We start from the raw sequence: 15,530 nt of genomic DNA on the forward strand, positions 1-15,530 counted from the left end.
ACACAGGTTTCAGTAGTTGTGGCTCGTGGGCTCAGTAGTTGTGGCACGTGGGCTTCAGTAGTTGTGGCTCACGGGTTCTAGAGTGCAGACTCAGTAGTTGTGGTGCGCAGACTTAGTTGCTCTGTGGCATGTGGGAGCTTCCCAGACCAAGGCTTGAACCCGTGTCCCCTGCATTGGCGGGCGATTCTCAACCACTGTGCCACCAAGGAAGTCCCTCCCCAATTTTTAGATGAAAAAAGTTGAGGGTCAGAGAGGTTAAGTGATTTGTTGGAGGGTCACACAGTTGTTTGAGGAAGCACTCTAGGGCTTTTCTCTGTGTCCTTCAAGTATATTTCTAACATATCATCCTCTATTGCTATTAGAAAAACAGATGGGTCTATACAAAGCAGAGGGTTTTCATGGTAACTTTGAGGAGAAAATGCAGTTGCAGTGTCTAATGTTAGCTTTGTGAATTAACATATATATGAGCACACACACATGCCTATTTAACAATTAAGATAGACACATATAATCAGGTTTTATGCATTCAATTTTACTGAGTGTCAGGTACTTCGAGGACCTTGAAGCAGATGGAAAATGTGGTTCCTATCTTCTATTGAATTGGAAAGTCTTTAGAGAAAAAAGATTACATGGACCTGTGGCAGATGGTCTGGACCATGTGATGACGATTCTCAGTGTTTTGGGAATTCAGAGAAGAGGACAATAGGGGAGGACCAGCCGGGGGTGGGGCTCCCTTCTCACAGTCAGCACTTCACGTCTTCTCTAGTTTGGGTAAGAGGTGAGGACACGGTATGTCCAGCTAAGGAAGGCTCACAAGCGGGACGTACAAGCTTGGAGCAGGGGCTGGTCAGGGAAAGAAGTCCATGGGAGAATTATGTTGAGAAAGGTTGAACAGGGCATGAAGCAGAGAGCAGTAAAAATCAAAGCGAAACTCGAATTTCCTATGGAAGGGAATATGGAACCATTCGCGTTTATAAAGCAGCCAAGAGACTGAACTAAGGAAGCTAACTCGACATTTTAAATTTTTGTACAAAAGATAGGGTTCACTAGTCTGCACTCAGCTACCTATACTATTTCAGTCTCACGTGTGCTTTGAAAACTTCTTATATTGCTTTAACTTTTGAACCACGCAAGTGTTTTTAAAAAGGAATATCAGAAGAATACCAACGTTGTTAGTTTCCTTCAGTTAATTTAATATTTTAACACATTTTAGCATTTTGGCGTGGTTCAAAAGTCAAGGTCAGTGAGGCATTTATTACAAAGATACTGGACATGAATAGTCAGTGCCTTGGGAGAGAGAGGTTAAAGGGCAAAAAGGCATTAGGCTTACGTTTGTTTTTATCTCTTAAAATATACTCTGGAGATCTTTCCATATCACAGCACAGAGGGCATCCTCATTCCTTTTTTATGGCTGTGTCATATTCCACTGGATGATCATGAAGGTCGGCTCACCTGAGTGCGGCTGTGCTTGTGTTAGAGGTCCTGGAGCGGGACTGGTAGGGACAAGAGTGGACACACCTATGCCTTTAGTACATGGCCTCAGGGTCTCCTCTGCAGGGGTCACACAGTTCTGCACTCACACCAGTGGTACTTATCTCCTCGAGTTTGTCCAATTGAGGATGTTAAGCTTTTTGGGAGGGGTTGTCAATAGAACAGGTGAGATATATTATCTCAAGGTGTTTCCATTTGTGTTTTTACCATGTGGTTCCAGGGTTAAAGCATGAATAAAAAGAAAGATGGGGCCATTGACTGAAACAAGAAAATCAGGAGAAAGATCTGATTTGGGAGGGAAGCTTAGGAGTCTAGCTTTTAAGCTGTTGTAATTCAAGACAAGGAGAGATGTCAAAGAGAACAGCAGTGCTGGAGAAATGGCAGGACCCCTGAAGAGGCAGTTTGGAAGTAATCATCGTATCATTAAGATACGATGTCTTCCCTTAAATTCAGCCAACTTAATGTGAACCAGGGTTGTGATAAATGTCACTAAAATTTATTTTCTTTGCAGCGCTTTCATATTTTTGTTCATCAAAAGCAAAGTACCAAATAACACATATTCTGTGGACACCACACCATTAATAACAGAGCATGTGAGTAGAGAATGAGAACCACCTTGATCTGAAACATATAATTAAGACAAAAGGAAAATGCATGAATTTGAACGCAGATAAGAGGGTAAAGGGGTATTTTTTAAAATCAGGGCAATCTGAAATATTTTAGCATATTTATTATGGCTAGGTCTATGTAGCCATCAATATTTCCACAGTAAAGATGCTCAACAAATACAGAGGTCTACTTCTTTTTATTAACGGTAGATCCCTACTAGGAGATGTGCACACAAGCCCATATTCTGAAGTAACTTAAGGATTTCCGCAGTACGGGAACACTGAATACTGAGAAGGAACACGAAAATGACTTTAGAAAGGGGGAGGAAGGAGGCTTTAAAGTAGGATTGGGAGAGGGCAGGGGCCACAGATAAGACAAAGCCAGTGAAAGGGTAAATCAAATCACACGAAAGTGGGAATTAGACTTGACTTTCTTCTATTTCTCTTTTCTGCCGTATCCCATTCCACTCAAAGGTGAAGACAGGAAATAAGTAAGGAGTCACTGTTTTGACACTGAAGAACATAAATTAGTCTGGAATAGCAAGTCTAGGTTAAACAGGGGCAATCTTTACAAGACGGCCCGCAGCACTAGTGCCAGTGGCTCCATATACAGAAGTGGTTCCAGGGCAAACTGCCACGGCCATGAGCACAGACTCCAGCACCACGGATGCTGAGTGTCTCGTGCGCCTGCCCAGGGCCCAGTGCTGGCTGCCGCCACCTCCCACCCACACACTGAGGCGCTGCCTCCCTGGTAGGCACTGCCTCTACTCCTTACTTCAAAATGAATCGTTTCTTCCCCTTCCTTCTTCCCCTATCAAAACTCTTATCAACTAAGGTGACAGAAACCTTAGTTAAATTGACACTAAAGTCAAATAATAAGTAGCTTAGGTGTTAGAGGAAAGAGATGTATTGATCCGTAGGCCTCTCTGATCAGGGAGATGTTTCAGAGAGAATGAAGGAGTGAGACGGGGAGAAGGTGTCTGGTATTCCTTGCCCACATTAGGGGGGTGGGGAAGAAAGGAAAATAAATGCAACTTGGTAAAAGCTACAGAGAAGGCTAACGACCTTAGATTTTTCCATCAAGATGGAAGTATGTAAGCAAACTTAAGTTTAAAGATACATAAAAAGTATTGGTCACGATGCTGCCATACGTCACGAGCTGCTCGTGGGGTGAGAAAGCACGATTGCCAAAGGAAAGCTTGATTTAGCACGTAACGAAGAATTCAGATGTACAATAGTTTCTCATCTCTTGTGAAAGCATTAGGAGTACGGCATCAAGGAAACTTCAGCTAGGAGACAGAGATGCTTACATTCAATAGCAGAAATATTACGAATTTGCTCATAACTTTTCCTGACTTAGAATATTAGCTAATCTCAAAACAAGGCTGGAAGTGTTTCGTTAGCTAATTTAGTTAAAGAATCTGGATGAAAATATGCCTATCGATCTTAGGTATTCCATAGTAGAAGAGTCTAAGTTCTCATTTCTTTACAAGTTATTAAAATTTGCAAATAGAATGCAAGCATTAATAACTTTTGTTAGCTTTGACAGGTGTATCAAAATAGCCATTTAATAAACTGTGAAAAACATTTAAACAGAGAAGTTGCCCACTGCCAGACCATTCTGAGTGACAGAGAAACAGAATCAGAAACATTTGAGTCTAGAGATGCCCACAGAATCAGTATGCAGGGTGACATGGTCATATTTTAAAGTGCGGTTGAGAGAGAAGAGAAAAATGCTGAACATCTTCTTGTCACCAGTGTGGTTATCAATTGAATGCTGTTTTCCTTTTGATTTTTGCCAATGTTTTCAACAGGTGGTTAACAAAACTCAAGACCCCGATTCTGAACATTCCTGGGTGGATAAACTTTCTACAGTGCAAAACCGCTTAGTGTAAGAAAAGGTTCTCTTATTCTGTTTTATATTTGGTTAAAGCAAGAGTGAAGTAATATTCTTCTGAGTTCAAGACGAAAATGGTAACACAAGCTTTGACTTCCTAGCTCCATGGTAGAGAGACTTTCGGGCCGCTTGCTGAATTTTAAGGTACAGAGGGCCTGGCTCTCAGTGCTCCAAGGAATTCCTAAGCCACTGCAGTGTCTCTAGCCAATAAGTAGCTGACAAAAGCAATCTCATTTTGCAGGACTTTCGTGCCTAAAGTAAAAGTAAAGTTAAAAAAGAAAAAGCAAAGTAAAGTAAAACCATAGGCCACAGAGTATAATGGCCAGTATGCTCCCAGCCATCCCAATTGAATTAGGTCCACGTCTCCATTACATTACCCAGGATGCTCTCCACCGGAAATCCCTCCACTCGTGTGTCAGACAGTTTTATAATCCCAAGATATTTATTGTCAAATATAGTAGAATATTTTGTGTCTGTGTCGGCCCTAGCGCCCACCCCCAATTCTTTGTATCAAGACCAGGAGAGTTAGGCTCAATGACAGCCCTTATATTTTAGGGTTTGGGGGGCTGACAGAGAAGTAGGAGAATGTTTATGTTTTATGTATGAAAATTTTGTATATTTTATATAAGAAATATGGATATGTAATAGTATGTAGCTTGCATTTTTCAGTTGAGGGATGTTTTAGACTTTCTGTGGTGACACCTCAAGAATAGAAGGCATGTCCTCTGTTAGTATATACAATGACCTCACAGTGGGAAAGAGGCAGTACTGGGTGCATAATAGATGCTCAATAAATATTTGAATAAATGGAATGAATGAAAGAATGAACTAACCCACACGCTTTGGAAGAAACAAATATGTTGCTATTTTTGCTTTGGAATAAAATAGATATATCAAACAAAACATTTTTCACAAAGCATTGCCTTTGTTAAGGGAATATTTGTTAAGAAGAATGTTTTCAGTTGTCTCATTGGCCAGCCTAGTCTATTAATCTGGTCCACGTTTGGGACCCTCGTCCAGGACTAGATGGTCTAGGCCTCCCCAGGATGCAGGGGTTTCCATCATGAACAGAGCTCACTGGCCATGTGAGTGCCTACAGTCTCATATTCCTTAAAACACCACTAAAATAGACTTTTTTTGGGGGGGGGGGCCACACCCCATGGCATGTGGGAATCTTAGTTCCCCAGCCAGGGATCGAACCCATGCCCCCTACAGTGGAAGCGTGGAGTCTTAACCACTGGACCATCAGGGAAGTCCCTAAGCATTTGTTTTCAAGCTTGGAAAGGTATGGTTTTTGCCTAAAACTCTTTCCTGTTTCATGCTATTGTCCTTTATATTAAGCCAAAGGGATTGTTGCAAAATATTATTCACCTCCCTGCCAAAACCACTGGAAACACTTGCTTCACGCAAATACGGCCCAAGTCTGAGGGATCAACGTGACCCTAGTGCTTAAGGCAAAACGTTTTCTTCTTACAGGAAGTAATGTTTTACCTGAAATATTCCAATTATTTTGTTAGGGAATTCCCTGGTGGTCCAGGGTTAAGACTTGGCGCTTTCACTGCAGGGGGCCGGGGTTCAATCCCTGGTCTGGGAACTACGATCCTACAGGTTGTCGGCACAAAAAAAAAAAAAAAAAAAAAGGTTTCTTAAATTATGTTATTAAATCAGCACTTCCCCTTGACCATGCCTAAGACATAGGCAAGTCTGTGGATCTCAGGAGTTGTTTTGAACAAACGTGTGTTTGGTCCTTAGTCTATCCTAGTCATTATTATTATCTGTGCTATTGTCACAGAGGGTTTAAAAAAGAAGCATAGGGCACGGTGTCAGTCTACAAATACTGCATAATTTAATGAGAGAGCCAGGTTTATTTACGTCACCTGTAGAATATGATGGCAATATTCCCACCTACGTAATGACAATTTATCATGATAATCCATTGCAGCATCTGTAAATCATGTCCTTCCACCATTAGATGGTGGAGGACGGAAGCTGCATCACAGCAAGTTGGCATCAGGTACCTTGACCCTGCAGGGCACTCCTGGGGCTTTTGCTTGTCACCCCACTTGAGATAGATGGGTGATTGCTACACAATGCCTTGTGATTTCCACTTTGAAGCATGCTTTTGCTATGATTCCATGTGTGCGTTTAGCAGAAACATTGCTTTGGGCCCAGATGAATAGTGATTTATTTGTTTTTAAGGGGCTGCAGTCTCGCGGTAATATCTGGAATACTCTATGGATCTACATTTGTGCCAATCATTTACATCAAGGACCACAGCAAGAGAAATGATAGTATATACGCAGGGGCAAGTCAGAACGGTGAGAGGAAAAAGTTATTTTACACGTATCTAGTTAAGAGTATAAAAAGAATGGGACTGTGGTAGATATTGGTACATAGATTTGTCGATGAAAATTCAATTAACAGTCAAGTTAAGAAGCGAAAATAGGGAATTTTATCTGAGCCAAACTGAGGATTATAGCCCAGGAGACAGACTCTCAGAAGCTCTGAGAACCGTTCCGCCTGTTAAAAGGCAAACGCACTGTCGTATACTGTTGCGAGACAAAGGATCGTACATCAAAATGACGTACCGATATTTTACGTAAAGTTCACCAAGGACACATAGTCCACCGTAAGCGGCTGCAAAGGAGCAGCAGGTCGCCATGGCCCGCTGCAGAGCTGGGAAAGAACAGGTCTTTTAAGAAGTTATCATACATTGGTAGCATCAGGAGCAAGAAAGAAATTGATCTTTCCGGTCAGGCAAGCGCTCCCATTCTGAGACGCTCCAGTTAAAGTGTAACGCAGATGCGTACCTCACATTCGGGGGGGAGGAAGCCCAGACAGACACAGAGAGAAGTTTATGTCTAGATTTTCTCGGCGTGCCTTAAAATAAAATTTCATTTCATCAGATTTGATCTTACTTTGTCATTGCAAGTGGTGAGTTAGAAGGGCACGGGAAACTAAAAATAAAGGACTGTTGGAATATTCTCATGTGATCTTTAACATACAAATAGAATCAATTTTAGTCAGGATTCATTTCAGCTACTTGGATCTTAACACATGGTTTTTGGCTTTACTGCAAGATTTGGAGATTAGTTTCCAGTTTGATGATCTCTAGGAAAATATGTATTCTTCTCCTCTTTAAAAAAAAACACACACAAAAAAAAACTGAAGTGTAGCACATAGTACTTTAAAATCAAATAAAGGTCAAAATACAGCCTGCTTAGTGTATAATTTTTCGAGCACAGAGTAACGCATTGAAAGGCCCAATGTAATGCTGCCAAATTATCTCGGTTTCTAGCGCTAGAATTAATCTCTCAAGACGTCACTTCCACACAGTGTTCAACAGCCCTCTGCAGGCTCCGAGGAGGTGAGAGTGTCTAATTCAGGATCCTGTGATTATACTGAAACGTGGCTTACACCCACGAAACGATAAAAGAATGATATCGTGGTTAAGGCAGTTCTACATCCATGGCACAGGAAATGAATGTCTTCTGTGATCCGATAAGGGAGACTTCTGGAGGGCAAGTCATGAGGGAAAGATTGATGGAGAAGCTGGGATTTGAACTCTAAGTGAGCAGATAGACTTTGAGTGACTGCCATGGTCTGTTTCTTCCTTTTTATATTCAGCCCCACGAACAGTACTCAAACTTTTATTAATTTCTGTCTTTTTTTAAAGATTTTATACAAATACCTTTTGTATTTTTATTCTTTTCATTTTAAAGGATAAAAACTAACAAAATTAGAATAGCATAGGATAAATTAAGAGAGAAGGAAAAAAGAGTGACAAAATAAAAGAGCCATGAATGAGTCGAAAAACTGTGCTACTTCCTAGTGATGAGTCATAATTTGGCTCTAAGATTTCTTACAGCCACAAAGGAGATCAGATCAGTCCCAGAATTCAGCAAACACAAGATAAAAACAACTAATTGTTCAGCAGTACGGTTGTTCTTGGTACTGGGACATAATAAACAATGTCCTCAACAATCTCTTCCCATAAATAGTACAATCAGTTCTTAGGGATCTTTCTTATGACAACTCAGATGTCGTCTGATAGAGGTACACTTTATTCCAATTTATTCAAAAATAATTCAAGGGGGCATATTTTTTTAATGTCACTTGTTTAACAATCACATAAATGGTATATGCTCTGTGCTGGGCGCTGTTCTAGTTACAGTGATAACTCAAGGGACCCTCCTAGCAACCTTACTGGTTGGATACCATTATTATTCCGGTTTTACAATTGAGAAAATTAAGACAGAGAGAGAGTAGGTAACTTACCCAAGTCTCCAAGTTAGCAAGTGGTGGATTGATGAGTCCCACCAGGTTGTCAGTGTTTGAATCACTAGCTATGCTGCCTTTTCTGGTGGTCTTTGGGTGGATGTGTTGTGATATGACTCAGAGGTAGGATTTACGACTTTAGAAGAAGAGACAAACGCTTTGACTTTCAAGATTTTCTGGCTAAACAGGGCCACTCATCTTTCTCCAAATTTAGTTGAGACATCGAGCCCAGTGTGACCTTCCCAGCCAAGAACCTGCATTACACCCATCTGTTTGGCCAAAGGACCCTCTGCTTTAAATAGTCAGTGGAGTTGGGTTTCTCAGATATTGGGCCACCATCTGTGTTATTAACTCCCCCGTGTAATTAGGTTTATAGAAAACAAATAAAATCCTCTTTGGAATAACTTCCTGAATGTCCTTCTGTATAGCTGCCTGGGTAGCTGCCATCTGCAACCTGGAAGCTTGTCTCCAGATTGATCAATACACTATATAAAATTAGCACTTCTAAAATTTTTTTACACACCATCCCCCAACTACAGTCTACTTGGAGATTTGCTACAATGGCTATAGCCATCAGTAAAATTAGGTCTGATACCTGTTCTTAAAAAAGGAGATATGTTCTTTGTTATAAAGCAGAAACTAACACACCATTGTAAAGCAATTATACTCCAATAAAGATGTTTAAAAAAACATAAAAAAGGAGATATTAATGTATATTCACATAATGTTTATTGTTTCTTATTTAGCTCTCCAAGATAATCATAAAAGCCAGTCTTTTAGATTTGATTATAGTAACTTCTTACTATTTTAAATATGTTAATTAAAATTCTATATAAATAACATGTAGATGATAAAATAGAATTAATGCTTCCTTTACATTTAAGGTTGATTTGAGTGAGTTTGTTTTATTCTTAGGACTCTAGATGTATTTGAAGTGACTAAACTGATACGCTTGAGAGTTTTCTAACCTGTATTTCCAGATTTAGACTACGTTTTTGCACACTTCAGTGGCATCTTCCTTGCAAGTACAGTCTACTTTCTGGCCTACTGTATAGCCATGAAAAATAATCCTAAACTATATCCCAAAGCAGTCTTGCCAGGTAAGAATATTAACGACAGAAACTCTTCTTACTCTGTGAAAGTATCATGCCCTATTCATTTAGCTTGAATAATCGTCTTCTGGAAACCAAGCCATTCTCTGTGTGTGTCCGTTTTTGTGTGTCTTTGTGCATATGTGTTCATTCCCTCAGTGACTTTGGCCCAGTTCACCACCAAATATGAAGGATTTAAAAACCGTGAAACTGGGTTTGAAATGCCAAGTCATTATTACAGAACCTAGAACTTGAACAATGAATCTAAGATTGTTTCCTGTGCCGAAACATCTTGTGTATTGAGGATCAGACTTTAGTATTTCTTCTTCACCAACTAAGGATGTATATTAAAAGTCAGAGTCCTGGGGCTCTCTCTATATTTTTATCTATCTATCTATCTATCTATTTATTTATTTATGGCTGTGTTGGGACTTTGATGCTGCCCTCGGGCTCTCTCTATTTGCAGTGATCGGGGGCTACTCTTCGTTGAGGTGCATGGGCTTCTCATTTTGGTGACTTCTCTTGTTGCAGAGCACAGGTTCTAGGCACATGGGCTTCAGTAGTTGTGGCGTACAGGCTTAGTTGCTCCACAGCTTGTGGGATCTTCCTGGACCAGGGATTTAACCCATGTCCCCTGCATTGGCAGGCGAATTCTTAACCACTGCACCACCAGGGAAGTCCTGTATATATTTTTAAAGTGTCAACAAATACGAATCTCCAGTCACTTGGGAAAATAAACATTTTCTCCAAAAGTTTAGGGCAAATTATTTTAAACTTTAAAAAAGTTATGTTAAATACACATGCTTTTGGATTTAATCAGTTAGGCATTGGTTTAAAAAAAAAGTGTATATATAATAAAAAGTTATAATTTCTCACTTATTTAAGAGTTTGCTATAATTCGATATGGAATATAGATCCACAAGTAAAATTTTTTAAAGAACAACATAAAGCATATGTCCGAGATTCACTTTGAGTGCCTGATTCAGTTAAGCCAAAGTGTGCCACTGTACCGCTATACCATTATAGAAAATGGTAGAATATTTACTGAATGTCTAGCTAAAGTATCCTGAAAATTTTAGCTGCTATTTTTATTCAAATTCCAGGAGGTTTTTTTTCCCCCCTTAGCTAAGTATCATCTTGAATTTCACATATTTTTTTATATTGTCACTAGGGAAAACATTTTCTCCAAAAAGTTAGGAGAAATTATTTTTGAGCTTAAAAATGGCATGTTAAATGTACATGCTTTTGAATTTAATCCACGAGGCACTGATGGTAATATATCTGTGTGTGTGCATATATATACATACACACACACATATATATAAAATGAGAAATTATATGTGTTATAAATATAATGAGAAATTATAATTTCTCACTTATTTAAAAGTTTACTATAATTCAATCTGGAATATAGGTCCACAAGTAAAGTCTTTTAAAGAACAAAATAAAGCATATGTCAGAGATTCACTTTGAGTGCCTAATTCATTGAAGACAAAGTGTGCCACTGTACCACTATACCGTTTTAGAAAATGGTAGAATATTTACTGAATGCCTAGCTAAAGTATCAAAACTTTTAGCTGATATTTTTATTCAAATTCTAGGAGTCTTTTTCCCCTTAGCTAAGCATCATTCTGAGTTTCACAGATTTTTATGGTCATGGTTTAGAGTAAATGGTGTTTGCAGAATATGTTCAGACCCAGTATCTTCCCTGGGTCCCCCTCCACTATCCAATCTTTACCTCAACTACTATTTTGGGTACTTGATTTCATGTCAATAAGGTAAAAGGTGATCTTTACACCCACAGCAGTCAAGAAAAGAGAAATCATTTGGTTTCCAAAATGGTCCTAAAACACGGCTAAAAAACCCATGTTGGCCGTCAGTGTTGATAGGAGTGTGTTGATCTGGGCACTTTAACATTCCCGCTCTACCTGGAGTGTGGATTTTTCAGGAGGGGAGGTGGTTGGTAAACGTGTGGTGTGTGTGTGTTTCAGGATTCCTGTCTGGAATACTCTGGGCCATTGCTACCTGCTGTTGGTTCATAGCGAACCACTCCCTCAGCGCTGTGGTCAGTTTTCCAATCATCACTGCTGTAAGTAGCTGAACTGCTTTTCCAAATTTTTGTTTTTCAAACGTAAATCTAATTTTTCTCAAGCATTCTTAGTGAATCACTGAAGCCTGTCATGGAGTTTAATTTTTCAGGAGTATAATTAGTATAACAGATTCATGTAGATAAACTGATACCCTCTAATCTCACGTCCTTGATCTCTAAGGGAATATTGCTAACCTCATTTTAGCAGGTTTGTTAATCTTTGATAACCTTGCAGTTTTTGTTTGGTCGTTTTACCTAATTTCGTTTGGGATACATTGTAATTTGCTATTGATAACAATATTCATCTCTATATAACAGTTTATAGATGTAAAAACTGCTTTTGTGTGTATTATCACACTTGAATCTCATGACAGCCTTGTGAGACAGAAAGTATTTCGGCCCCTGTTCATAGGGCTTGTCAATATTTTAAGGAAGGCTTTCAGAAAGTGCTGAAGCAAAGTATTGTCTCTGGATGGTGGCATTTATCATGCATTCGTAACGCAGTTTGCTTCATCTGATGTTTTTAGGTGCCAATCATGTAGCGCATAGGTAACAGAAAAACAAAAATGTTTCTTTTGACATAGGCAGGACAGGTATTGTCAGGCTTGTGCCCATTTTGAAGATGAGAAAATTGAGGCAGTAGCTGACAGAGTCGTCTGAAAGAACATGGCTACGTGGACATCTCAGGGCTTCTCAGGAGAGAGTTTCTTGCATGCAGGACTACATTTTGCCTTTAGTATAGAATCCAATTTAGAATGTTTCAGGTTCCTTATGGTACTAGGACCAAGACACACACACACACACACACACACACTAATTAATTGCTTTAACATTGAGCTCTTATTTCTACTCTAGTATCTTAGGTTGTTAAGTTGTTTACCTGCCTCCCTGCTTCCTAAGTCATCATCATAAACAAAATTTGCCTAAAACATTTTAGCAGCACACCTGTGCAAGCCTACAAAACTGATATTTTCAAACACATCGTCTGGTCTAAAATACAATTCCATAAAAGTTTGAAACATCCTTAAATTTTAATTTAAATTCTGGGTTTCAAACAGCATATTTTGACAGTTCTGTGTTCATAAAACTGTTGGCTTTATTTTTTATTTGAATTTAGTGGTACACTAAAGTGAACTATTTTAATAGGTTAGGATTTTTTAAATTTAAAGGGCTCACATTTTGACATTCTTAATTTCTATTAAGGGAAAATGTTATCAAAATTGAGCAAGTTATAAGGAATATATATATATATATATATATATATATATATATTTTTTTTTTTTTTTTTTTTTTTTTTTTTGCGGTATGCGGGCCTCTCACTGTTGTGGCCTCTCCCATTGTGGGAGAGGCTCCGGACGTGCAGGCTCAGCGGCCATGGCTCACGGGCCCAGCCACTCCACGGCATGTGGGATCCTCCCAGATCAGGTCACGAACCCGTGTCCCCTGCATTGGCAGGCGGACTCTCAACCACTGCGCCACCAGGGAAGCCTTATAAGGGATATTTTTAAGTTTAAGTCCTCATCATTGGAATGGCATAAGACCCAGCTTTTTTCACAGAAAGGGTTTGTTTCTCATTATTTCAAAGATATTTAATGCTAGAAGTGACCATATAACAGGAAAATGTAATGGGAAATGGGATATATCACTTACCAGTGAAATGCTTAAAAGTAAATTTGTAGATCAAAGTATACAGTATGATATGCACCTCAACTAGGGATGCAAATGTTATTTGACAGTCATATCCCACTACATAAGGAGGAATGACACATTAAAATAGATGCAGTCATTAATCACATCAAATTTAAGCAACTTTTTGTATAAAATACACAGATAGAATTAAGCCACACAAGACAAACAGAAATACAAATGGAAAATGGAAAATATGATACAAGTGAGAAAGTAAGCAAATAACACAGAGAGTAAATAGTTATGTGATTAAACACTGTTTTACTTTTGCTTGCAAAAGGGGGTGAGACAATGTGATAACTAATTCTTCTTAACTGGGAACATTATTTCCTCAGAAAAGACCAGTTATTTTCTAACACTAATTTTTTTTTGTTTTTGTTTTTTAAACACTAAATTCTTAATAGAATTTATCCTATGGGGCCTTATACAGGGGACGTGGAACAATAATAAATAATATTCTTCACAAAAATTTTATAGTAGATAGAGATATGGTTTTCCTCCTACTGTTTCTTGTTTTAAGTTATGGTAAAGACTTCACACAAGACATTAAAGCCCGATTCAGTGGAAATAAATGGCTGAGGCAGCTGGGGTGTAGGCAAAGGGCCGGTGGAAGTGGTCACTGTGGCATTTGGAGACTCCCGCGTCAGAAGCATGATCCTCAAACACTGTGATGAAAGCAGGCGTCTCACCCGCCAAGTGTGGCTTCCTCTGGCCCCTGAGGAGTGTTTCCAGGAGGGACAGGTATTTCTGGGAGGTGAGGGCCTAGGTCTTTATTGCTACTGGGCTCTTGCTTGATTTCACTGTCATTAGTTCAAAGACAGCCTTGTCTGGATGCAGAAAAGATTCGGCCCTGCCCTTCAGGATCTTACCTTCTTCTTTATTTTATTTTCATGGTAGAGCTAGATTGGTTTTAATTTTAACTTTTTTTGCTGGAAAATTTCAAAGACACCCATCACCCAGCTTTAACAATTATGAATATGGTCAGTCTTGTTTCATCAAGAGTACATTTTTCAAATCCCAGCAGCATACCCTTTTACCCTAGGACATGTATTTCCATTCTTAGGACCCATCGGTGACTAGACTGAGAGTTCCTTGAAAGCAGCATCTACATTGTTTATTGGCAAATATTCAATTAAAAAGAAAAAAAGAAAAGGAAAAGAGAAAGAAAGGAGAACAGCCCACGTAGCAGGACAGCGGGCTGGGTACCTGTGGTCCCGGTCTTCCTCAAGGAATTGAACGGCCGAATCAGCTTCTCAGGAAGGTGGAGCCTCTCCAGATGGCTCAAGCTCACGTTCTTTTCCAAGGCTGATTTATAAATGTGTAATTTGTACTCGTTTACAGTAGAAAACTACGCAATCCCAGTGCCAGGACAGCTGTGACTCTTATTTAAGATGCCCTTCTCCGTTGACTGTCCTTTGCCAAACCAGGGTCCGCGCACACTTAGACTTCTGCTTGGGTTACATCTAGCAAAGCACGGCTTCCAGCAACCACAGTGCTCCTTCCAATAACTCTGAGGCCACGTCTAAACTCATATTTAGGAAGTCATCAGCCAGAAAGCTTCAGAGGTCAGTGGTACCTCTTGGTACTGTCTTCTCCCACGTACTCTGAAGGGATTAAAGAGGATAAAATTCTTGAGTGATTGTCATGATAGCATTAATATTTACACCCTATTCTATAATTTCCTCCCATCCTGCCCCAGGTCACTATGAACCTGCTAAAGGGCCCAGGTGTTTCTTGTTCAGTTTGGATTTTGAGGCTTAGGACCATACGTCATTGGTAGAAGACAGTTCCTTTGACCTATTTCTCTGGTTCTTTTGATCTTGACTTTTCCAGATCCCAATAAACAGAGAGTAGTGTGTTCCTATTGCTTTGCTCACCAGCCAGGAGTGGAGTCCAGCTTTGCTGAACCAGTCATGTAGACAGTTGGAGTGGTGGAGGGGAAAACAGGCTGGGATTGTTTATTTGAAACTCTTCCAGAGTGTGTGCAGGGTTTGAAAAGGAATCGTCCAAATGCTGATACAGCACACCTTCTACACAAAGACTGCAATTAATCTAAATTCCAATGTTTTCCTTTCTCAGTGAAAAAAATTAATAAACTTTAATAGCTTCAAGTTTTCAGCTATTTCACTTTTCAGACTCTTCCTTTTTCCATCTCATTTCTTCTCTTTTGTGCTATATTATCTCATTCCTGTCTTTGTCTCCTGCTCACTAACCTGTTGTTTATTTTTCCTTACATGGTTTTCCCATCTTCCCATAATACTATCTGTAGCATTCACTAGAGCATAATGTGAGACATAGCTGATTACTGTGCAGTAATATCAGCCAAAGAGAACCTTAAAGTACATGCTGCTCCCATATGCACATTATTTTTCAGGTCCAAAAGAACACAC

General features: G+C 39.4%; 1 protein-coding gene across 1 annotated transcript in view; it reads left to right on the top strand.

The window, feature by feature from the left end:
- TMEM144 (transmembrane protein 144) overlaps positions 1-15,530 on the top strand; it is a 33,049-nt gene that overhangs the window by 12,198 nt on the left and 5,321 nt on the right. The window contains exons 5-9 of the mRNA XM_065878199.1: positions 2,003-2,084; positions 3,914-3,990; positions 6,196-6,314; positions 9,255-9,374; positions 11,357-11,454. Coding sequence (XP_065734271.1) covers positions 2,003-2,084; positions 3,914-3,990; positions 6,196-6,314; positions 9,255-9,374; positions 11,357-11,454 — 496 coding nt within the window. The remainder of the gene's footprint in view (positions 1-2,002; positions 2,085-3,913; positions 3,991-6,195; positions 6,315-9,254; positions 9,375-11,356; positions 11,455-15,530) is intronic.

This window comes from Phocoena phocoena, chromosome 5 (assembly GCF_963924675.1).
Source record: "Phocoena phocoena chromosome 5, mPhoPho1.1, whole genome shotgun sequence".
NCBI lineage: Eukaryota > Metazoa > Chordata > Mammalia > Artiodactyla > Phocoenidae > Phocoena > Phocoena phocoena.